Source organism: Electrophorus electricus, chromosome 2 (assembly GCF_041902795.1).
Source record: "Electrophorus electricus isolate QZ-2024a chromosome 2, ASM4190279v1, whole genome shotgun sequence".
In the NCBI taxonomy this organism is placed as follows: domain Eukaryota; kingdom Metazoa; phylum Chordata; class Actinopteri; order Gymnotiformes; family Gymnotidae; genus Electrophorus; species Electrophorus electricus.
The window spans coordinates 41369681-41395350 of NC_137498.1; the positions used below are offsets into that span (position 1 = coordinate 41369681).

The following is a 25670-nucleotide window of genomic DNA, read 5'->3' on the forward strand; positions in this document are numbered from 1 at the left end:
AACTGCTATGATTTTTTTTTTTTTTAATTACGGTGATCATCCCTAATATTACCCACGACTCAAACAATTGAGGCTTTATCATCATTCGGGCTCATCACCCACGCACTGGCCTGGTTAATTTGTGAGTCTGCTTCTCCACGTTCAGACGACGCGCACAGCGCGCATTGTGTGGACTCTTCAAAAGCACCCATTGGATGCATTTCCAGTCAATCGTGAAGACCAGCCCAGTTTTTCCATCTTTGCCCACCAATCTGCAGCGTTTAGGCTGCGGGGGGAGTCGAGACTGACGACATGAGGATAGCGCTTATTCAGCGTAAACTTAGTTTCGTCCAACTCGTACCAGTACCTCTCTCGTGCATAAGAGAAGTATAACTTATAAGTTTGTAAGCGAATTTGTTGCAGATATTAAACGGAGCCACTGCTTTTTCGAAGAAGGATGCTAGCTACATTGCTAAAATGTAACCCAGTGAATTAACTAACAAGCAAGCGTACAATAAAACCTATATTAACTTAAAAGGTGCTTTCGTTTTATGGACTAAGCTTCACGCTTATTAAAATTATGTCTGATGACTGTATTTTAGACAGCACTATCTACATAAGATAAACTATATTCCAAAAGAAAATCTTTTAGGTAGTTTTGCGGTTGCTGTACTTTTCCAACGGGACCGGTTGCAGGCTGTGCAGTTGCAATCATGTCAAAAACGTTATTAAATTCAGCTCAGCCGCAACAACGGGCCAAACGCAGCAATGACGGGACCCCCACCACCTCGCCCGCCTCCGCCGGTAACAGCAGCACCACCAGCGGCGGCGGCGGCGGTGGCAACGGGAGCCGGTTGCAGCCCATTCGTGCCACGGTGCCCTACCAGCTGCTGCGTGGAAATCAGCGCAGCCCAACCCGCTCGCCCTCCTCCATCTCGGTCGGGAGCAACATTTTACCGATAACGTCCGGTTGCAGTCCCACTGTCCCCGCGCAGCTGCCGCTCGCGAACCCGGTTGGAAACGGCTCAGTAGACGCTTGGCCGGTCACGCGACAGAGACGGTCCCCACCTGACAGCAAGGGCTCACCTGAGCGCTGCACGAGTTCACCTGCTTTCAGAGGTAAATAACATGACTATGCGTTTGTTATTTGCTATATGCGTTTCATATAATGTCTATTTTATTTTTATTTTTTATTTTTGCACTCAATCAACCCTTCCGTAGATCTAATTGTTAGCTCTAGGCTAGTCAGATAATTGGGTCAAACTGTTGGTGGGGTCTTGTTTTTTCAACGATTGAATGCATTTATCCCTCATTTATAGGTATGTAACAGCTGACGCATATCGGAGAAAATCTGTAGCCTGGTAGCCAGCGAGGATACGCTGTGTAGACCTCTCTGTCTTTCTTGTGGATTTGGATGAATATTTTCATTTGTCTGTTTGGTCTGCATTTTGTTTCTTGTGCAATTACTGATTTGATGGAGCTACCCTAGGCACGTAGATGTTCGTTCATCCACCACAGACATGACATGATTAGACACAGATAAGACGCTGGTATGCCGGGAGCGTTTTTGCATCGTTTAGGGCTGTACTAGTTCTGCCCGCAGCGCCGTGGCTAAGATAGCTAGCTTTAGCCATATAAACATTAGCTTCCCTGCAGGGTTGCTGAGTAATAATTTCAGTGAATGCACAATGAGCAGTGAAATGCATAGAGCAAACCTCTCCACGGATCACCGTCAGCCGTATTGTGTAACGGAATGAAGGCTTCATTTACTCAGGATGTCTCTACCCAGTGAGCCGTTGTTCACAGGCAGATGGATGGAAGGAATTACGTACGCAATTTGAAGGTTGACTATAGCCACATAAGGCCTAGTCGTGGATCTGTGCTGTAGCCTGTACTGTTTTTCCTACGAGCTGTGAACATTTTAATGAAGGTTTAATGTGTGTGATTTTACGAGACGAAGACATTTTGTGGGGTTGTAATGTTTTCTGTGAATTTAAGAAGGCAGTCATATTGTAACTACATATACTGATGTCCGTGCTCAGCCATTTCAAAAATAACCTAATGATGCATTTGTGATGAGGTGGACCGAACGAATTGGTGTCGCGTCATATTCACCATCATCGACTGGATGCCTGGTGATTCAACATCAAAGACATTTTATTTATTTTTACTGTGTTTCTAGATGCAGAGTAACTGACACTAATGCTCTTTGCTTTCCAAGATTTGTTTGTGGGTGAACACATCAGTAATAACAAGAATGTTCACATTATTAAGGGGCCACCTGTTTAAAACACCTGGGAATATTTTCTTCACATAATGGCAAATTTTTATGTTGTTGATTTTACTACCAATCATGAAATCTGTTTTTCAAAAAAATGTACCTACTGCCTATTGCATTTCATGTGTATAATGACCCCGTTCTTTGTTTTTAACCTAACGCCAGCCACCCTGCAGTGTAAGGTTTTTAGAGGCTCTGAATGTGAGCTGAGTAGGGTATATCTTGTAAGGGTCCAGCTGAAGTGATTTTTTTCTATTTATTTATTTATTTATTTATTTATTTAGCCGCCCAGCCAAATGGCTCTATGACAAATGTCCAGTAAACCAGTTCTGTTGTTCTTAGGTCACCCCTTCTTAGTAGGCACAGTTTGGAAGTATAGTCTGAATCCTGCAATGAGAGCTCCCATGTGTGAGTAGTTATGGTCATGTTAGCTAGGGGAGTGATTTTTGTTTTTTGTTGATGTATGTTGGATAACTGCGTCGGCCTCCACATTAGAGAGGGTTTACTCTGGGTCACGGGGGGGGGGGGGGGGGGGGAATGGCTGTGTTTGTGGAGTTAGAATTTTCGAGTGGTGTACAGCACGCACATAGAGGTGAGAAGGGCTAGGTCTCAAGTCTGCCATCTTGTTTGTTTTAGTCACTTGTGAGCATGTCAACACAGCTGTGCGTTCATGGTCTCGGTTGAATGATGCTGGAAAGGCCTGCCAAGTGCTGCAGGCATTAAGGAAAAGGGATGTGGGTTGCCTACTGTCACATGACCTTTTCTGAAACTTTAAGAGGTGAACCCATATGTAGTGCTGGACGGAGCCCTGGGGCTGTCTCACGCGGTGGCTACCTTCCCTGCTGAACACCCCTGTATCACACTGGGAAACTTTGGCCCTTCTTGACTAGCTTACTAATATTTTTAGTCTTTACGCTCGCTTGACTGGTGCTGGTCCGTTTCACACTTCCCTTACAGTAAAACCTTGCTGATACACAGGGGACAATGTGTGAGTAATGTGCTGCTTGGTCTTTAGTTCTGTATTCTCTTATGATGAGCTCTGGTGAGCCTGAGTATCACTCTAAGCAAGTTTCTATCCAGTAGGTTGGCCTATTTCCATCTAAAGAGGGTTTTTTTGTTATGTTTTCACACTTGCATGTTTGAACCATTGCCCCATAAATAACAATAAAAAAAATAGTATTGCAATAAAAGGTAGTTAGAGGTAACACAGCTTTGTAAACCAGGATGAATCGTTTTGCTTACTGCTCTCTCTTTTTGGCAGAAATATAAAAGTAATAACATCATACATGTTGCCTTCATTTTAATTTCTTAAAATCTAAAATGAAATGGCATTCACTACCTATGAAACATATAAGAAATTGGTCTCATACCTCAGATAATTATCTTAAAACTCCTACAGGCTTTGGTTTTCAAACACTAATAGTTGCCCTTCTTGTTGAGTTGTAACCTGAATATGTTGTGAGGCCTACTGCAGTGGTGTAACAAGCATGTTTTATGTACACTCAGGACAGAATTGATGAGTACCACAGCAAGAGTGACTTTAACAGAGTGCAATTGATGTAGACAGTTCAATCATCGTGTACACCCACAAGGTGCACACATAAAGTCTTGCAGTGTGCACCATTGCATAACCAAGGTTTTATACTATATGTGCTAAAACGTGTGTGTGTGTGTGTGTGTGTGTGTGTGTGTGTGTGTGTGTGTGTGTGTGTGTGTGTGTGTGTGTGTGTGTGTGTGTGTGTGTGTGTGCAAGAATACAAAATAATTTGTGTGCGCACAATGAATACAAGATCATGATGTTACGCTTATGAGCTTGTGATCCAGTTAGATGTGCCTGCTTATTCAGATAGCTTTAATGATAAATGTAACTAAATGCTCATTTCATAAATTGATTTCTTCATTCTTCCAGTTGTAGAGTATTGGGTGGCAGAATGTTTATTAAGTTACTGTGTTGCATCGCTTTTATTTTTGGGGTTTTTTGTTTTGTTTTTTTTGGTTTAATTTTGGCTTTACAGTGCATACACTGAGATCCGAGATGGCATATATGCTAACTGCATTGTGAGAGTGAGGCAGTGCTGGTGTGACCCTACAGTGAACTGGTATCGCTGCAACTTCAGAGAGAGAGTGTACAGGAATTAATGTAATAAGGTATTTCATTAATTTCCTCATGTACTGAGCAGCAGTGTATCTCACTCTTAAAGGGACTGTGTTTGTGATGCATTTCCCTGTTCTTCTCATCTCTGCAGTATTGTACCTATATTGATATTACACAGAGCTAATTTAAATATATCTGTTTTTAAAGTTCCCTTGAATTTGGCACACAGATACACACCCTGTTGGTGAAGAAGAACTTATTGATCCACTCGAGGAATCTTAGCAGCGTAAACATGTTGAGCCTGTATAGACTAGTGGCAGGGTTTGGTGTGGGGTTAGCTGTATAGATGAATGAGCTCAGAGTTGGATCATGGAACTCTTTACATGGCTTTACAGAGAAGTCTGAGGCCTCATTGTTGTCATGGCAATTCCTGTTGTCTGCTCCAGTAAGGTTCCTGAGGTTTTCCACGGACACGAAGTTGACAGTCACAACAGTTGCAGTGTTATGCTGACAAATTTATCTTAACGCTACATTAATCATGGTATTAATTCATTGCATCTACTTCCTCTTTTGTGTTTTGTGAGTCTGCATGTGTTGGCGCTTTGCTTTTATAGGGCTGTAGAGAAAAAGAAAGGGTGCCATTGGTTAAGGATGCACCAATCAAATCGTCAATTTGGGCGACATAGTATCACTATCAGAATCCACCTGTATTAGTGTTTCTGTTTGTATGGCTGCACAACCGTGTGTAGACCTCTCCGTAGGGCTATTCTGTCATTCCCGTCAAGCTAAGCTGCTTATGTCTAGGCTAGACAATGTTAACAACTTGGTGGAAAATTGCTTTGATACTGGTACTGTACAACAACAATCTGATATGATGTGCTACAAATGCTGCACCTGGATCAGTAACCTAAAGTTTCTGACACATCTTATCTTGCATGGCTGTTATGTGAAGCATTTAATCCACTCATTGCATATGGTTAAGGGTGTTAAAACTGCAATAGTCAGAGCGAGTGATACAGTGATTAGCTGGAATTTACTGTGATTCTTATTAAAAATGGAGCTAAACATTAACAAAATCTGTACATCTATTATTTATCTAGTAAACTACTTTGTAGTTTTAAAATAATTATTATAGTTTTTTTATTATTAGTTTACACTTTCCAACTTGATAATAGTTGCAAAATATTGCATAAATGTCATTTTATTTTAATTCTCATTTTAGTAACAAATTATAGTAACACCCAGAATTTCAGAAGGAAATTTAGATTATATCAGAGGTGAAGGGTTAGTGGTTGCTTCTAGTGATATGGGAGGGTATGTCAAAGCCATTTATGAAGAGGGATGTGAAATATTACCAAATAATTTTGGTTTTGGAACGTTCTGTTCTGTAGGCAATCGTTCCAGTGTCTGTGCAGCCCATTACGTCTCTGCTCTCTGTGGTGAGTGGCGAGTTGGACTCTGATGCTTAGCGTCGTTGTCTGAATAAGTGTTTTGACATGCTTTGTACCTTCTGCATGGCCTTCAGCTTGGAGAACTGCATTGGTGGCCTTCCTAGCAGCCGTTTATTTGTTGTGACCTTTGTGCAACAGGAACAACAAATAGAGAAATAGAGAATTGAAGGAATATTCTATGTAAAATATAGTTGATTTTGAGCTACTGTGTACCGAGGCTACTTAAAATTCTATTTTGTTGTTGACATCTTCATGGCCTTTGTATGAATACAACAGTTTTCTATGGTTTTCACAGGTTTATTAGTTGTTTTGATATTTGAGTCATGAACTGGTAAAGCCACTTTTTTTTTTTAACATTGTCAGCTCTTCTGAAAGCATAAGGGCTGTAGCCCAGTAAACATACCTTTTTCATTACATTATAATTATACAATTATAATATCACCAAATAATCACACATATTGGAATCTGATTAAAAGTTTACAACTTTATCAGTCATTGTGCCCACTTCATGAGGACAGCTAACCTCGGATATGAAAAGGGCTAACAACGCTGTTAAGGCTGCTTATAGCTTTTTTTTTTCCTCTTTCAATTGTAAATGAACTTATGCAAAAGCAGGCTGATTGGTGAGGAACCAAGTTTATGTTTGTGTCCTGCAGCGCTGAACCGGCTGAGCTAGTTCAAGGCCTGAGAAGACCTTGCTGTGTTTTTGAGGGAGAAAGTTCACATTTGCATATCGCCTGTGTCTTGGTCAGTTCTTGTTGTTCTTTCATGTGGAAAAACTCTCTGAAGGCCAACCAGACCCTGAGTGTTTTCCTGTATTTTGCACAGAGGTCCTGTGTGTTGTGACTCTGTGCTACTTTAGCAGGGTTATGAGCACGTTTTCAGTGAGCTGGCTTGCTTGTTGTCTGCTGTGATGTCCACAGAGAATCAGAAACAGATGCCTATGACGGTCTGTAATTGCGCATGCTTTCACATTAACACCATAAAAAATGCCAGACAAATAATTCTGAATGCCAAGAAAAAATAACCAACAACTGTGGGAGGGATTTGCCACAGAGTGATCAGTTTTTAATTACCCCTTGCTTTACTGTTTGCAGTTGTAGAAATGTACACATGCCTTCTTATCTGGTGTCTAATGTTGGTGCTTATTTCTTAGGTGTAAAAAAGCCATGAGGTGCTTTGTTACTTTTCCCTTCATCAGAAAAATGGAATTGCTTTTGTTCGAGGTGTGAATAACCACACTGTTAATTGCAAAATCTAGCACTCTGTCCACCCACACCTTCTCTCTTTGTCTGTGGAGTGATCTATGTTAAAGGTCAATTATCTCATACGTGGCGCTTGCACTGTGTGCAAAAAATGCAAAATAAAGACATGAGTCCTAAAGTTGGGGTCTCTCTCTCGCTTCCTCTTGCACACTCCCCTCCCCACTGTGCGGGTGTCGGGATGCTCTCCTGTAAGGGATCTTGGCAGGAATCCGCACTTCTATTCATCTGCTCTCAGGAAACCCAAGAAAAAAAACAAGGTCTGAGAGGAAAGCTGGTCAGAGCCAAGGCCCTGGAAGCAAATGCTCTCCACATTCAGAGCTACCCACTGTGAGGCCTTTGGGCCAGCTGGAAGAGAAGGCCAGTTCGTCCTCTGCCGCCTTCTGTGTAAGGATATGTCATGTGAGGCTAACTCGCGTCACTCTCCAAGGCCTGTGGAGCAGGTACACTCAGAGATTACCCATGCCTGCTGGTTAGCTGTGAGAAATCAGCAAAGCAACTGGACGCACAATGTTGAGCAGTGGACGTTTCACTAAAGGGCACTGTTTCAGGTCGTCGCGTAGTGGACGTTTCACTAAAGGGCCCCATTTCACTAAAAGGCACCGTTTCAGGCTGTTGGCTTTGAAATGATCCATCATGTTGTCCTGCTTGTTAAGCTTGAGATGCCTCTATGTTTTCAAAGCCTTGTGTGCCACACTTTCAAGAGATGCCTCATACTTGGATGGCTTGTATTCTGACATGGATGTCAGGCCAAGTCAGAGAGGAGATGGTGTTGACAGGAATTGTGTGTGTAATGTTATGGAACCGGCAATGTACGAAAACTTGTTAATTTCACATGTGCCATGGAACCTGGAATGATTTTAAAAACTCCATCAGTTGCTGTTTAACACAGAACATCTTGAATGAGCTAGTGAATATTGTGTTATTCAGGGAGAGCCAAAGTTAAATGCAAATAGTTTGCAAATGGTTTGCTTTATGACATCTCCCTTTCACATGACTCGAGTCTGCTTTCAGGAAGCACCCTTTAGCAATTTGTGTTTCTGAGATGAAAAGCCTTGTAAATCAGTGGATGAGAGAAAATTAAGGTTTTAGATGACAATTTCACTAAAGTGAGGTGCTGGAGCTTTGGCCGGAGCTTGGACCACACAACTTAGATGGTCAGCAAGCACTCTATAATGCTTGCATAATTGAAAATTAATTAAGCTGAACTTTTTGAAAAGAACATGGTGAATGTGTAGGCAGTAAAAATGATTCAAGGATAAATTACTAATGGTTGAATTGGAGATAAATTAGTGTTACATAGATCATGTTAACTGGCCCTAAACAGAATTGTTAATGAATAAGTGTCTACAATGTAGTTTTAGACAAAGATTTAATTCATAATAATGACCATGGCTAAATTTGTCCTCCAAAAACACCTATGATTCTGTGCAGTTGTTCCAGATCACCCTGCATTTGACCATGGCAACACTCCATTTTGCATTCTGTCCCAAAAGATCACATGTTCACAAAAGGTCAAAAGGTCACAGTTCCACCTTTTGAGACCTTGATTGTTTTTTCAGTCTCTGAAACAGTTTTTTGAGTCAGCAGATGCAAGCTTCACAGTGTGCTTGATCCCAATTGTACAACGTGTAGCTAATTGGGAAATTTCAAATGGACTTTCTCAACTTCCTAAACTAGTATACTAGTATAAATACATGTAGTTAAAAATGTCTGTTGACTGAGCTGTTGCTCTCAAGCCATGGGAAAATGAAAGTAAAGTCTAGATGTCTTGTTAATGTTATGGCTGTGGTACTGGTGACAGCAGAAAGCTGACTGAGTGTTGTGGGTCATATGTTGGTACAGTAGTGGCTGTGTAGGCAGATTTGAGTGCATTCACGAGGTAGCACTTTTTTTTAAGCACACTGATGCTGCCTGCAGTGTTTATCCTTCAGCACTGAGCCAAGATTGGACAAAAAACTTTAGAAAATGCAGTGGGGGTAACCTACACACACAGTGCAAAAGCATAATTTGAAAAACTGCCATTTTATTTCCACTTGCTGTGTTGAACAACTTGGAACTCTGTGCAGTTGTCAGCTCCAAATGCAAACACTCCCAGCTGAATTCCAGCTGTGCTCCCATCCTATTATTTGCTGTGATGAGCACCCAGTGATTAAGTGTTCATGCCACGAACACCGCCGTGATAATTGCAGTGGGCGTGTGAACCTTTTCAGCTTTCTGGGAATGAATAAAAAATAAAGACGACGAGCTTAGAACAACATGCCGGTCCAGAGACAGACGGATCTGTATTGACCCGCACAGGAGGTGATCATCCTGGGAGACGTGAGCAGGGCCAGGAACAAAAGCGTTATTTTATCTCCAGCCTCCCCACAGAAGTGTGCAGTGGAGTGAAAAACATTTATGAGCACGGGAAAAACGCAATCAAGTGCCCATCAGGTAGGTGAGAATTGGGAATGTGCAGTTAATGCCAGTGGAAGGTGGGTTGGCTCGTGATGGTGGAACACAGGACAGTGTTGGATATCGCTCTGGGTCACAGTGCCGTGTCGGCCGGGGATGGAGGTTAAAAGCTCCATGCTACTGCTGATGACGTCTAGTACGTGGGTGTAAACGACATCATTGCTCTGGTGGAATGCTACCGGGATTGGGCTGTCAGGAGCTGACAGCATGTACAACCTTGACCTCTGTTCTCCCCACGTCTCAGGGAGACTGAGTCCGAGGTATTTTTATCAGGTGTTGGGCTGCTTTGGGAGTAGATGTCGTCCTTGTTCCCAAACAGTGAACTCCTGCAGCCAAGGTCTACATTCAGTATTGCAGCAGAGCTATGAACTATTCCAACAGTCCCAACACACCCCAGGACAAAGATGCAGTGCAGCTAGTACATAAGCCTATGTTGAGCATATGAAAAGAAATTGGTTTACTGATTGTCTTAATTTAGGCATGTTGTGATGTGATGTGGTCCATCATCACAGTAATTGGAACATGGGTATTGCACCTGTTGGATTAACGATTAACTGTACAGTTGTAACTAAGGTACCAATCAAATGCAGAACAACCTATTAAACTTTAAAAGTGTGTTGTGTGTGTGTGTGTGTGTGTGTGTGTGTGTGTGTGTGTGTGTGTGTGTGTGTGTGTGTGTGTGTGTGTGTGTGTGTCTGTCTCTCTCTCTTTCGCTTTCTGCCACCCATGTGTTCTCTCTGCTTTTTCTCTTTTTTCTCTTGCTGTCTCAGTGGAAAGGTCAAAGGCCCAGCAGGTACGGAGTGCTGAACCAATCAGGCGGACCTCCTCTCTGGGTGCAATCACTGGGCTCTACCTGTCTGGCCAGTGGCCCCGTGACCCCCAAGTGCACTACCCCTCGTGCACAAGAGACAAGTCCACACAGGTAGGCAAGTTGCACAACCTGCTTCCATGCCTTGGGGTTATTCAGATTTGTTAGTCTTCGTCTCCTATCTCAAAGGCTTATTTTTTCATGTGTGTTCGTTAATGTTGTGTAACCAGTGCCTGACTGTGGTCTAATATGCTTACTTACGCTTTAAGTAGGGTGTTTAACTAGCATGTAGAATTTGTAGTATGCCAAAATTATAGTGTGCAATAGTGCACACTTCACTGGACTTTTCAGTCCCAGGAGTCTATTAGCTGTTGCTTAGGCCATCCTGGCTTGTTTAGAAACATTAGTTTCGTTTTAAATACATCTGCCTGTTTTTAACGGTGCTGAATTATATTATGCTGTTAAAAAAAAAGAAAAGTAACCCATGTCTCTCAGCTTTGTTTCTCAGCTTTGGACTATCAAGAAGGCTCGAGTGCATTCCAATTGCACTGGTTTTAACTATACTGAGAGCTGATAAGTGTTCTTAACACAGTGAACTAGTGAGTGTATCAATATTTAGAACACGGGTGCACCAGTCAGATTGAAGCTCTTCACACTGACAGTCAGGTTTGCCTGTTGCCATTTGTTGTGCTTTGTGTCATAGTGTTTGAGAAGGTCCCTAAGAAGCCCTTCTGTAAATGGCATTCATGAAATACAAAGTAGATGTTGCCAAATGCTTTCAAAGTGGAAGGGATCCTCTTGAGAGGATAAAAACAAACCACCTATGAATAACAAGCTTCATGTTTCATATTGAAAGTATGTGCAACCTTTTATTTGAGTTGATTAAAAATGAGGAACGTGATTATGCCTGATGACTGATGGGTGCTTTAGATAACATGCAATATGCAATCCCACTGAGAGTCTTAGAGATGAATGCCCAACCTTCTGCGTAGGTGACTAGGTTGGTATGCAGCAGTGTTTTGATATACTTAGGACTGTTGGTCCTGTGCTGCTAGCATCCTAACCTTAGACACTGCTGTCCTCCCGACAACTGTGCGCATGAACTGGGACACACAGTCATTCCATGCGATAGACGTGCTTGTTCTTCCATGCTACTCCGACTTGTAGAGATACAATCAGCAGGCCATGACTGAGAAACAGAGCTACTGGGGTTAAAAAGGTTACGGTTTACGTTGATGTATTTCAATTTCTGTCAGTGGACAGGAGGTTTTGGATTTGAATAGTAAAATCCACCTCTACTTTGGGTTCTTTGATAAATGTGTGAAATTGTCAGTGGCTGGGAGGAACTTCAGCTTCCACCCCCTATCTGATCTTGTTCCTGCAGCAAGAATCAACCATCCATCTAATCCAATCTTGTGTAGCCAATCCAATATCAAATAAAATATGGCTTATATATGCCAGTCTGAAGCAAAATGCTGCATGTCAATAGGTGCATTTACAGACAGCCTAATATCTTTAGGTTTTAAGACCCAATTTTATTGGTTTTAAAATTGATTCATATAAACACCTCAGTCAGAATAAAAAGACCCAAACTGATTGAAATTGCAGAGCGGTAGTTTTAACCGTTTCATTACCTCCTGCGCATGCTCTGTGTCTTGAATGTACACCTGTGGTGATGTACTTTTCTCAAAATGGTGGCTTATAGGCTCAATGTGACCTCTGCGAAGAGCTTCCTTTTTAACTCCAACCCTTATCTAACTCAACATTATCAATGATGTCATTGCCTTATTGAGAGGATTACATCCTCATCTCTTGTTCTTTGGGTTTTATGGCAGATTAGGAACCATTTGACACACTACTACCACCTACAGTTTACAGTGCACTCTAACTGTGTGTGCCACACAGATGTTCCGATGTAATGCGTCAGTGCATGTAAACACCAGGCCGTATTGGATCACAGGCCATGTAAACAGTTGACCCGAAATCTTCAGTCAGATGACCAAAAAGTGTGCATGTAAACCCAGCTAATGCTAGTCAGATGTGCACAGGTGTCTTCTTTACCATGGAGTCTGTTTAGGTTCACCTGCCAGGAGGTGTGTCCCCTGACACAGATCAGCATGCTCCCACAATCCTACCTGCCACCTGTTGCAGCTCTCAGGGTGAGATTTCACAGTTTAGCCAGGTCAATGCCTCCCAGCTACACAGTTTGCCTATTGTGGGATTCGGTACATGCACTTCTGACCTGCTGTGCCCCGGTGTGCAGAGACCTCGACTGTTGTAGGTAGAGAGACTACTGCTGCGATGTTTTCTCCTTTTTTCTGCTTTATGCATCATTGACTGGACCTTGTAGACCTGCCATGCCTCTGTCTACACTGGAGAGTTCCTGCTAAGCTGAAACACGTCTGAGCACATCTGATTTTTAGAAGAACATATGTGTAGGAACCTTTTACCGCTGAGATATCAGGAGAGTTTGTTTGTTTGTTTGTTCTTATTTGAAAACGTGTGCTTAAACATCTGTGCTTTGTCTTGTGGGAAGCTTTAAGAAACATGGGCTGCCCTGAAAATGAGCAATGGGCCATAACGGTAGCCCATCTAGTTAGCATATTAGGTTCATATTGGGTTTCACTGTGCTCTCTTCCAGGCATTCAGTACTGGTTCTGGCATTCAGTACTGGTTCTGGCATTCAGTACTGGTTATTTGTGATGTTGGTTTAAGAAGCCTGTTACTACTTGAAGCCCAGGGTTATGAAGCCAGTGAGAAGTGTCAGTTGAAGACATCTCACATGACCTTATGCATCCTGTTTTCCCTAGTGCACACAGAAACCAAAGCTGTGCAGTCACTTTGTTGGACAGGCCTGTACAGCTGGAGGTATTTACAGTAGCACAGTCCCTTGGTACAGCTTCTTAATTAGGATCACGTGGTCAAAGTGGATCTGAATCAAGATCACAAAATTTAATTGGTCAAAAAATTACTGGTACCAGGTGAAGAGAGACAGTCAAAGATGGTCAGTACCTGAAACCAAGCTCATAATTGGATTAGCTTTAGGCTGTCAGGATGACAGAATAAAACCAGTGCATGTTTCTAGTATAATGTAAGGTTTTATTTCACTTTCCATGTGTCACTGTTCTGCCTAGCCCCCCTGTGGGTGTGATTTAGCAAGCAGATCTTGCACATCTGTTTGGATTTGCTGATTTTTATGATTCCAGAATCTGCATGAAACTGGACCTGTTCAAAGCTATGAACATGCAGTTCACTGGAAACTAGTTTAATTTAAATAATGCATTAATTGCACCTATGATCTGTCTGGTCTCAATGTACTCTAGGTCATTTACCTGCTGCTATAATAACAGTGTGTTCTGTAAGTTTAGCACACGTGCACCACACATTGCATCTAAAGCCCCTTTTCCTATGATACTGTACGTACATTGGAGTTTGTGTGACTAACCATGTATTCATCACAAGTCAACTCAATTCTTCCATTTAAACTGTTTATGTAATCATTAACAGTAATAAATAGTACTGTCATGAATGTACTATGTGTGGTCAAATATAACCTGGGGTAAATGTGGGGACATTTGCAGCAGTGCTCCTTGGCTTAACATTTTTAAATTATATATTTAATTAGTTAATTAATTACTTTAGCCATAACCCTTTCATCCTTGGTATTCTCATTCTGTCCTGAGCAAGCTGCAGCCACTGTGTCAGAGCAGTGTGTGTATGTGTGTGTGTGTGTATGTGTGTGTGTGTGTGTGTGTGTGTGTGTGTGTGGGCGTGGGCACGTGTGTGTGTGTGTGTGTGTTTGTGTGTTGGAAGTATAGGGTGTAAGATTGAGTCGCATTATCGCAGGTGTTCTCACTCATGCCTCCCCCTCTGAACAGAACCGGCAATAGCCACCTTCACAAATTACCCCAGGTTACATTTTTATTCTTTGCCTTTTAATGAATAGAGTAGTGGTTAAGGGGAGAAAAAAACCCTTGCTCCATTTCCTGTCTGGGCCTGGCGCTGATCTATTTCCAAAAGGCCAGCCTTTGAAATGTGACGTCCGTGCCCCAGATGAATGGAGGAACTTCGGTGTTTGCGCTCCTGCCCACAGCTGTGACCACAGTTCTCCCCTTGGGCACTGCTAAACATGCCTCTTCAGTGCTTACATGGTTCGGCTGGCCTGCCTGGTCATATTATTTTATTTGCATTTATTTATTCTGTCCATCCACACATCTGTGCTCCCTTCCTCCAATATTCAGTGTAGTTTCTCTGTATGATGGAACCCATGCAATCTATATACACATGCGTGCACAAACACACAGTGGTCTCCTTTGTCAGACCTTAGGAACCCTTTTAAAGTCTCCTTACAGTACATGGCTTGTCCCTTGTCCCAGGGGGAAACCTTTGTTGTTGTTGTTGTTGTTGTTGTTGCTATGCCTGGTCATCAGTGGATGTCAACTTCTTTTATAATACTGTGCTTGAGTACAATAACTTTGTAATCATGCTAGGCAGTGGCATTTATAGACCTCACTCAAGTTCATTCACTTCATAAATGTGTGTCGCAATATATTGTGTGTTTAATCATTATCGCAGTATGAGGCTTTGCAAAGCTGATATTTCAAAATATTGCAATATACAAATAGTTTCCCTCAAATCACAAAAAATGTATTGCATGCGGTGAGTATTCTTATTGACCCTAGTCTTTCCAAATGAGTGCATTGTGGGTGTTTTTAGTTTAATCACAGCATTCTCAGCACAAAACAAACATAAGTAAATAGTGCAGTTTTGTCTACTCAGACTCCTGGGTGCTGGACTGAGGAAACAGGCGAGGACGAGCACAGGAGCACACATCAACGCTCAGCATCGTGGGGCAGTGCTGACCACCTCAAAGAGGTATGGGCACTCATAAGGCACTCATAACATGCTCATAATTTGTGTGTGTGGAATGTGATTGTTTAGGCTTACAGTGGTTCTGCTAGTTTCACAGCTTGTGCACCTCATCTGAATTGCATACCCACGTTTGCCAGTGCATGCAGCTTTGGGAGTTGCAGTCTTAGTTGTGTGGTCATCCTTTCTGCTGCTATTCATGGAGTTTTATTGTCACTAAAATGCAGAGGATGGCACTTTTCATTATGGAATGATCATCTTTGTACAATGGTGGATATAGCTGCTCATATGTAGTGTGTGTGTGTGTGTGTGTGTGTGTGTGTGTGTGTGTGTGTGTGTGTGTGTGTGTGTGTGTGTGTGTGTGTGTGTGATAGAGAGAAACAGAGGGAGGAGGTCTGACATAAAAGCCCTTGTATGCAGTTCTGTAAAAGGATGGCAGCCCTAGACAACCATCCTTCTCTGCCTGCACTTGCTGCTATATATAACTTCCTGTGTGGCTGCAGACTTCCTGTGCCGCTAGTGCTGTGCTAGCGGTAGTGCTAGCCGCAGTTTCAGCAGATTTATCACAGTCTCTCAGCCCCACCCAGCCTGTGCAGTGAGACGGAGATGAGCCTGTATCCCCTGTAACGGCACGCTTCCTTATTCAACTACAGTTCCCCCAACGCACGCACACACATGAACACTCTCGTGCACACATGGTTTATGGCATCTCCTGATACTCCAAACTCCAGAACAATAAAGCCAGTGTAGATTTATGATCTGTTAGGCCAGGGGTGGGGGTCACAGAATAAAGTATGCAGTTGATCACTCATTCATAAGAGCTAGGAGTACCTCATTTGTAACTAGTACCTGCTGATGTCTGATTGGGATCACTTCTAGGGTGACATGAATTAGATATATCGCACCGTGTGTGTCTGTGTGTGTGTGTTTGTGTGCTCACATGGCTGAGGTGCACATGACACTCTTCTGGCTCTGCGTACTTTTTTGGTAGTGCTGTCATAGCTGTGATATGATAAGTATAAGCAACCCGCTCTGATGGTGTAAACATGTAAGGTGGTGCAATGTAAATACAGCTGTATATAAATTTGGCTGTTTTGCAGTTGTTGCACCTGCAAAATTTTGTGTAGGTTGTTCAGTGAAGCGTTTGGGGAGTTCACAAAATGCTGCACCGTTTGTGAAGAGCAGCTTTGCGGTGGCAGTGCAGTTGTAGCAACATCGGCCGGCATTGTTTAACTAAACGTGTTTCTCATGTGAGCTCCTGACCATGTCCTTCTAATAAATGACCTGCACAATCCATTTATGGCATTTTTTTAATCCATATTTTTAATCCAAAGTGTCTTAAGTACAACTTGAGCAATTTAGGGTTAAGGGTCTTGCTCAGGGGCCCAACAGTGGTAATTTGGCAGTGGTGGAGCTTGAACCAACAACCTTCCATATTAACTATTAATATCCATTACAGTATACACTAGTTGACATCAGTCATGTCTTGTAACTCCTTGGAGGCCATAAATGGGGAAAGGCAGGACCTATACCCGGCCATTATACAGGGGCCCTTCAGGTTTCCCCTCTACTGCTATGACAGTTGTGTGCGTTTCAGTTAACGTGGGCCAGGCACTTCTGACTGCCACTCTACTGTCAGTGTGAGGAGGGTCCCCTTCATCACCCAGCAGGCAGCAAACAAATATAGTCTGCTCAGAGGATGAAACTTCAGTGACAGAATAATGCAGTAGTAATTTACCACACCTGGACCTGTTTTTCTCGTAGGTCCTGTACTGATAAGCAAGGACCTTCTACATGCTTACATCCCACTTTTGAAGAAAAATATTCTGTTTACAGTTTTTTTTTTTTTTTTTTTTTTTTTTCCCTGTTACTATAGTGAAATGACCAAATGTTGAAATACTAACTAACCAGTTCTATTGACACTGAAGACTTGGGAGCAAAACTTGTCTGGACTTGTCCTGACTTGTCCTGCTATGTCTAGAGGTTGAAATAGAGCATGCACCTGCCTGCTGCAGTAGAGTCTGAATCCCTGTATATTAACACTCACTGATTTGTCCTGCGTTGATCAGTTTCTATGCTGCTCCATTTTGTGTCCTTACTACCTGTGTATTTCACCTCTCTCCATTTGGCTCTCCCTGTAATTTCTCAATGTTTATAAGGGATATTTTCATGAACTCAACTTCGGCATTTAACAACAGAGTCCCTGATGTCGTCAGTGCCTGTGTGTGTTAATGCACATAGGTCCATGGGTACACGTAGGTCATTTTCAACAGTGGTCCGTTATAAGGGGTGTCTGTGTATTTGTCTCATCATTTTTGTGGACGAGTATAGAATTAGAAGCTGTGATACTACAGGACTTTGGCAGGCTATCAGGGGGTGTGTAGGGGGTGTGTGAATCGAATGAGCTAGACACTGAAGTCCGAATAGGAGGACCCATAGAGGGTAGCAGAGAACATCATAACTTCCGGATGTAGGTGGATAAGCAAATAGTGGCAAACCAACCAAACGCTAGGATAGCAGACTGATGGAAACATTCAATCGAAGAAATTTATGGAAAATACCATGGAATGAAAGGAGAAATAAAGCATGAAATGGAGAAAACATGGAAGGTTAACACCAAGGTTGTCCCAGTAGTGACAGTGACACTTTGGCTGTGATCCCTAAGGGTTGGAGGATCATGTAGTATTTCAGATATTTTGGGCAGCAAATATATATCATTAAATGCTAAATAAATCACTGAATTTTTTTGTAATGTGTAGTTTCTCTATGACTTTGCTTTGAGATGTGATCACCGCTTCCAAAATGCTCTGCGTTATGTATATTTTAAAATGTTATTTAACGTTCTAAATTCTGTACAGCTCTCTGAGACGTTCTGCAATCCCAGCATTGCACACCAACATACACAGAGCAAATGCGAGGTAGTAATCGCATAAAACAGTCTGTCTCAGTCCTACTTTCATCATCTGCCGAGTGCTAGTGTGTCTTTTATCTGTGAGATGTGCAAGACTACAAGTAGCATAGATGAAACAGAACATATAGTAAGTTTGGAGGGTGTGTACACCATGGTGTTCGAGATGACCGCACTTTCATGTCCTCTCAGGGTGGAAGTTGAAAGTAATCGATCGTGTTGTTCATGCATGACTGAGAGGTAGATTTGTGGTCCCTCATGCCTGCCCATCTAAGCCTGTGGAATCTGGGTCTGCTGAGCTTAATAAATCTCTACATCTCTTCAAATACAAGCATATTGGTCAGAACCTCCCCTATGCACATCCTTGTCTATGTTTAGACATAATTATAATTTGAATGCCCCTTATAACATTCAGTAGTGATCTCCCATTCAAACAAATGGCCCTGGTAGCCCAAGGGGTTTACAGCATGCTGTTACCAGTAAGGTTTTCTTCCTATGTGTACTTCCCATTGCTGTACTTTTTTGTATGTTTTATAGCGCCACCTTGTGGTGCTTCATTTAAGCACTTTTGGCAGTCCTCTTTTCGCACTACATTCTAAGAGAGCCACTGTGCCGCTCGGTTTACAGTTTAGCTCATTAAATGGCTCAATGACTGGCTCATGAGCACTGAATTTGTAGTGCCACCCCAATATGCATCGGTGTTGATAGTACAGAGAAACCAATTCTGCCAACACACAGAAATGAAGAACTCTTAAGCAGGGCCTGCAAGGACATTGGCTTCAGCCCGTTCTGTCGACCATTCTGTTCTGTGAGACACCACTTTAAGTGCTCCTGTGTGGGTATTACTGAGAGGTTTTGAGGCTAGTGATCAACAGGATGCAAACAGGAAGGTTACTTAAACTGCTGGTGTCTGTTCATAACTCATTTTGTAGCCCACCTCCCTTTTATGGTCTACGGTTCACCATAAATCCTCTGATCCCATTTGAGAAAACCTTCAAACACCTATACACTCATTTGTCTCTTTTTGTCTCTCTCAGATAGCTGACCTCCGGTCACAGCTGCAGCGGAGTAAGCAGGGGTCAGGTCGTCATAGCAGGGACAGCAGGGAGCACTTGTCTCCCCTACACTGCTCTGTCATCAACACTCCGAGTACCATCAGCATAGCCAGCCAAGCATCGGTACACAGACACACAGAGACATACACACAGCTTGTACCAATAACATAGCCATCCAAGCAGCACACACACACACACACTTCCTTTGTACCATTAGCAGTGTCTGCCAAGTTTTGGTTTACACACAAACACAATGCCAGTACTACTAATATAGCCTGCCAAGTGGTGGTGATCACCAAAACACACCCCCACCACACACACACACACACACTGCCGGTACCATCAACATATACAGTCAAGTACCGGGGAGTGCACACACACACACCCCCATGTATATCCTGTACCATCTGCACAGCCAATCCCGCACCACTGAGCATGTGCGTGCACGCGCACACACACACACACACACACACACACACACACACACACTCACACACACACACAGCCAGTAATATCGAATAACATAGCCAAGCACTGGTGAGTGTACACTCCCACCTTCACCCTATACCATCTGCACAGTTAACCAAGCATCAGTGAGCACACACACACACACAAACATACTGTCATCTGTAGTATTCTCAACACAGCTAACCAAGCCCTGGTGTGTGGGTAGAACACACCACCACACATAGGTATAGGTGTTTGACATTCTGGTGCTGTTCCATTTTTTTGTGGGGGGGAGGGCTGTTAAGAAAATTTTACTTACACGTATGATTGCTTTTGCTTTTGGGGATCTTTGGGTCACAATCATGTTGATAGAATGACGCCTCCTCTACGTCAGCACTGTGAGGTGCTAGATGTTTTTAACCAGGCCTGTATGCGCATTTCTAACTGCCTGTATGTGCATGCACACGCTGTGTCTCCCTGCAGTCACTCATGTCAAAGCCGGCGCAGATGCCCTTGTCCAGCATCACCGTGCCAAAGGCCACCATATCCAGAGTGCCTAGTAGCATGGAGGGCATCAACCACGAGCTGGAGAAAGTGTTCATCAAAGACAACGGGGAGAAAGAGGAGCTCAAGGTTTCTGAATGAGGCTTTCTTTACCATTCACGGGAAGACCAGGGCATTTCAGTTGAAGTATTTTAACACTTTAAAGTCAAACGCACGTTTAGATGCTGAGCCTTGGCTTACATCAGTGAATTTCTGCTTTTACTTGTGGGAAGGACTTGCGTATGTCTCGACCACTGAACACGCACGCGCTCGCTTTTTCCCTGTCAAATGAAGTCTTAGAGACGTCTTATTCTGGGGGTGCTGTAGGCAATATGCCACACGCGTGCCTTTTGGAGGTTCACATACTCATAAACTTGTACTGTTTAGGGAATCAAGTGGCTACTGGGGACTGGGCATGCTTGATATATTCTCTCTTCGTCTCTCTCCCCATCCCTTTCCTCATTCGTTCTCTCTCCCTCCTCCTCTTGCTCCCGTTCCGTTCCCCCTTTTCCCAGGCGCTGGAGGTCCCCGATGGCCGCCGCGCTCCATTTCCCCCGCAGCAGCGGAGCAGCAGCAGCCGTGGCGCCGACACCCAGACGCCGTTGGCACCCGGCCGCTCCAGCAGCTGCTCCAGCCTCTCCCCCTGCCCCTCGCCCGCCTGCCCGCACGGCTCCCACGACGGCAGCCCCTACTTCGCGGACGAGCCCCTCGACGAGCGTGACAAAGGTCGGGTTCCTGCGCTCATGCGGTCACTGTTTTGGGACTGTGTCCAGTCTTATCTGCAGAGGGTCTTGTGTAGCTGCAGGTGATGTCACTTGTTTAACCAGTTGGCCTCTAAGGGGTGATAACGGTTGGAGTGAAAACCTGCCGGCACACTGACTCTGCACTGTTTCACATCACTGCATACTTGTACTTGAATGAGGTGATGTTGCCTTTGCTGGAAAATATATACCTCTCTGCAGATTCAGCATTTTAGCTTGTTTATCTTTTTGTGTATAGTTGGACATTGTGATTTATTGTGGAGAGGTTATTGAATGAATAGCTAAAGAGTTCTAACGCACATATTGTGTAATAATGCGTATTTTTAAGCTCCGTTAATGCACGTGTTGGACTGCAGTGTGTGGTTTGGTGATGGCTCTGTGTAAGTGAGATTTTGGCCTGTGAATCTGCACTGCAGACAGCGGCAGCAGCTCCCCGCTCCCAAAGTTCGCCTCGTCTCCCAAACCCAACAACAGCTACATGTTCAAGCGAGAGCCTCCAGAGGGCTGTGAGAAGATTAAAGTGTTTGAGGAAATTACGTGAGTGTGGTTTTATTTCTGGAGGTTGCTGGTAATTTTCTATACTTGTATGTGTACACACACACACACACACACACACACTGCACTGACGGTTTTCTCTTTTGTTCAGGTCCAGACAGTCGGCAAGTCTTCCCCTCTTCTCTTGCCCTGACAAAAACAAGGTAAACTTCAACCCCACTGGTTCCGCCTTCTGCCCAGTGAAACTCGCCGGCTCTCTGCAGCAACATTCTGCCTCCCAGCCGGAAGAAGAGGTTTCCTCCCACGGGCCGGGACCTAGCTCTCCCCTCCTCGGAGCCGCTGCTACCGCACCAAGTATCTTTGCACCCCTCTACCCCACTCAGGTCTCTACTAGTACGAGCACAGATGACCCCCCGGAATCTGCCATAGCCCCTCCCGCACATCGGCAGGAGGCACCCTCGGAATGCCCCGCCCAGCCTCAGAACTATGCAGTCGGCTAGATTTACATGGAGCTGGTCTCTGTGATGCCGCATTTCGTCCACCACCCCCCTACCCTACACCGCCACCACCGGCCAACTAGAGAGACGCTACCTGCCTAAGCCCCGCCTCCCGGAAGGGAGGGCCCTACCTATTGTGCTGAAATTGTGTCTGCATGGCATCGCAGCAAGGCCCCAAGCACACAAATCACGTCTTCGTGTCCACACCATTCTCCTAAGCATGGTCTGCCAACAGCAATGAACGATTAAAGTGTGGGGGCAATGTCACGCTTTGGGCAAGCGGAGAGGCTGATGTTGAAATGGGTGGAGGTGAGGGGCAGCTGGTGATGGGTATATATGACCAGTATGGAAATAGAGAAATAGATATTGGTTTTCTGGACCTCAACATATGCAAACATGAAATTAATATTGGTTTACTGTTAACCTTAAAAAAAAAAGGGGGGGGGGGTGTAAGTGAGCTGTTTTTAAGTCTTATTTATATAGTTTCTGATCAAGTTCAGTTACATTCCAAGCATTTTAGATTTGCTCTTTTGGGGTCATTCACTTTTTCCATAATGCTAATGTGGACAGATTCACTATTGTCAAACGTAAGCAAAGTGATGCACATATTGGCATTGATAATCAGACTGCACAAAGCACGGTACTACTTTTTCACCTACAGCAGTCATTCTGGTGAAAACAGTGAAATTACACGAGGGGTTTAATATAGTCAGCAGCATGTATCTGAAGCTGATAGTATGTTGATTGTTTCAGTAACAATCACAGTATGAATAAGCTCTCTCTCTCTCCTCTCGCTATCTCATATATTGTGTGTATGTGTGTGTGTATGTTAGTGTGTGTGTGTATGTTTGTGTGTATGTATGTTTGTGTGTTTGTGTGTGTGTTTATATATACATATATATATATATAGCCAGATATATTATAAGAGGAAAAAAAACTTTTGATTTGAAAAGCATATATTACTTTATGTATATTATAGATAAAAGAGAGATATACTGTATTCTTCAGAAGTTTGTTTACATTCTGTCCAGGTTTTGAAACTTTTAAAATGTTTAAATGCAAAACTAGTTTAAAATAAGGTAAAAATTACATTAATTACAAGAAGGCCAGAGTTATTGCACAGTATCCATTTATAGCCTCGCTTCAGGTGCGCTACTCGGAGTTTAAACTCAGGTAATTTGGAATGTACTGTGCACCCATCCACAAATCACCCCCTACCCAATCCCCCAGCTATTTGACATTTAACCAGTTTTTTGGTTTCCTACAAAAAAGGTACTTGTGACATTCCATGTTAGGAAGAGTACTCTGGCTTATCCGTGAGCCTCCAGGTGTCACCAGCAGTTTTGGAAGGATCTGAAGGGCACTACAAATCCATTGACAGCATTCTGTGACAAACGCTTAGCGTCACCTCAGAAGAACGGAAATGAGATCTCATATGGGACAAAATTAGTTGCAGCTGTCACAGCCATCTTGGCAGTAATCTGACGGTGAAGGTTCTATTCTGCATTGCCTTCAAGGTCAGATCTGTGCTGCTGGCTCTTAGGAGAGCAGGTGTGGCCGTGAGCTACTGTGCAATGCTCCGGAGATGGCAGTCATGCTTAAAGGGTAGTTGCACCGCCCCGGTCTCTATTATGCTACACAGTATGGTTAAAGGGGTGCTGTCCTCCCAATTGAGAAGAGTGCGTGTCTACCACCAGACTATAATCTCACTGTCTTGCCAGTTTAAGCCCAGGTTTCTAAATTGGCATTGGGCGTAAAGGTTTCTGTTGGATCCCAGTGTTCAGACGTGACACTCATGCAGGTGCAGTGCAGATTCCACGGATTTCTCTTTCACATCTCCTCTCACTATCTTCATCTGTTGGCCTGCAGGCTGCCTGCACTTGGCACTGATTGATTGTGGGTGGGCATTATTTTACAATTCACGTCAGCCAAATTTCCAAGGAGATAAAGGGGGTAAAAGGGTAGTTTCATTGACCTTCTCTAAGAAGAACTTTTTTTTTTTTTTTTTTTTGGTCAAAATCAAACAGCATCGTCATTGGAATATTAACACTGCTCGACTAAAGCAGAACCCAACACGTTTTGATTTCTTACCCGTATCGACAAAGTCACTGGCCACCAACTTGCATTTTAGGTAAAACAGCTTTAAAAATGACTAACACTTTTTTTCCATTTCTTTATTTCGCACCTTATCAGAGATCAATAGTCTGTCGAGTCACTGCTGTCATTTGGTAAGCTAAATGTGTGCAATAGTAATAAAGGTAATTTATCAAGTTTGAAAACGAACACAAGGAAATGCTTTATCGCTTTAATGTCTTAACGTTCCGTGCTGAACAATGGAGTCCTCGCCATTGCGTTGCGTAGTTTTGAGACTGTGGCCCAGACAGCATGCAGCCATCTATCGATACAAATACCAGCACTGTTGCTGTTACCAGAGCACACTGCTAGCACATTGCCAGCAATCCATTGTTTAGTTGCATGAACATGAGTTTGCAGATCAGGTGAAGGTCACCCTTGAGCTTCTTGTCCAGACGCGCACAATGGCAATAAAGTTGTGTTGTTGTAACCACTAACCAATCAGTCAAGAATATGCCCAAATGTGAATGGCATTTGGTGTCAAAGGGTAATGAACTTTGCTTTTAGAGGCAGAATCCCCTTGAGAAAGAAAGCCAAAACAAAAAAAACCCCAGCCACAGTTAAAGTTTGAACACACTCCTGTCCTCTGTTTGTCTCTGTATTCTGTAGCGATCACTCTCTGCAGTTAGACTATCATTAATGTCAGCAACAGTTTGTTGTCATTGTTTTTTTTGGTTTTTGGGTTTGTTTGTTTTTTTGCCTCTGTGCTTTCACTTTATCGTCGCCGTGCTGCTGCCTTTGCCTTGGGCTAAACAGCTTACATAGCACTTGTACATGTGTCTGATGTTCATGTCTGGTGACTCTCAACAGACAAAATAAGCCACAACTTTATTTTCTTTAGCCTGATGTGGCTAATTGTTTCATATTTTTCAAGATCTTGTGTCTTATTTAAATAAAGTTAGCAGAATCAAAATATTGTCTCCTTATGCTTATTCAAAGCAGGTTCTTCCTAGTATTAGTTATTTCTATTTAGAGTGTTTCTGGCATACAGCAAAATGTTTTTGATACTGGGGTTTATGTATTTACAATGACATATCAGGTGTATTTTGAATGTTTTACCTTTTATTAATATCAATAATAAAAAGGTTATTTAGTTTTAGGCCGAAGTACTTGAGTAAATTTGGTAATTCTGGACACTGAGGGAGAGTTTCAAGTAAAGTACAATAATGATTTTAGTTTATACTGTGTTTGATTCAAACATCACCAAAGAATTTAAAATTGTATCCCACTAAACTAGAAAATTGATAAAGGAATATTCCCTATAAAAAAAAAAATAGAGAAAAAAAACTATTTAGGATAGTTAGGCATAATTGGATTTCCGTGCTGGATCCTTTGATAAATCTATCTACCATTATAGTGCTACTGTGTAGCTGTAGTAGCGTAATGTATGCAGCAGGCGGCGGTAAAATATCAATTCTAGACGGGAGCATGAGACGCACGTACATGTCACATGATCTAAAGGGCTGCGTGTTAGACCGTCAGCAGCAGTCAAGAGGAGTCCACTGTTGACTATTGGTCGTATTCTAGTCCTTGATGGTGTTTTTCGGGAGGAAAAATCTGTATCACTGTTTTAGGTGGGTTTTTTTTTCTGCTTAAGGGGATATTTAATGAAGCTAAACCTTGGTCAGTGTG

General features: G+C 43.0%; 1 protein-coding gene across 1 annotated transcript; it reads left to right on the top strand.

Moving 5' to 3' along the window:
* The first annotated feature begins 110 nt into the window (after positions 1 to 110).
* On the top strand, positions 111 to 24951 carry glcci1a (glucocorticoid induced 1a). Its single transcript, XM_027023362.3, has 8 exons — positions 111 to 1098; positions 10293 to 10444; positions 15110 to 15205; positions 19145 to 19285; positions 20093 to 20242; positions 20668 to 20878; positions 21330 to 21450; positions 21560 to 24951. Exons 1-8 carry the CDS (start codon positions 693 to 695, stop codon positions 21906 to 21908), a joined length of 1626 nt encoding a protein of 541 aa, XP_026879163.2. The 5' UTR covers positions 111 to 692; the 3' UTR covers positions 21909 to 24951.
* The last annotated feature ends 719 nt before the right edge of the window (positions 24952 to 25670 follow it).

What these genes read in the sequence shown, in the direction of transcription:
- glcci1a (XM_027023362.3), top strand. Translation starts at nt 693, where the DNA reads ATGTCAAAAACGTTATTAAATTCAGCTCAGCCGCAACAACGGGCCAAA. An exon ending in GAGTTCACCTGCTTTCAGAG is followed by an intron (nt 1,099 to 10,292) that starts GTAAATAACATG and finishes TTGCTGTCTCAG; the next exon opens with TGGAAAGGTCAAAGGCCCAG. An exon ending in GCATAGCCAGCCAAGCATCG is followed by an intron (nt 19,286 to 20,092) that starts GTACACAGACAC and finishes GTCTCCCTGCAG; the next exon opens with TCACTCATGTCAAAGCCGGC.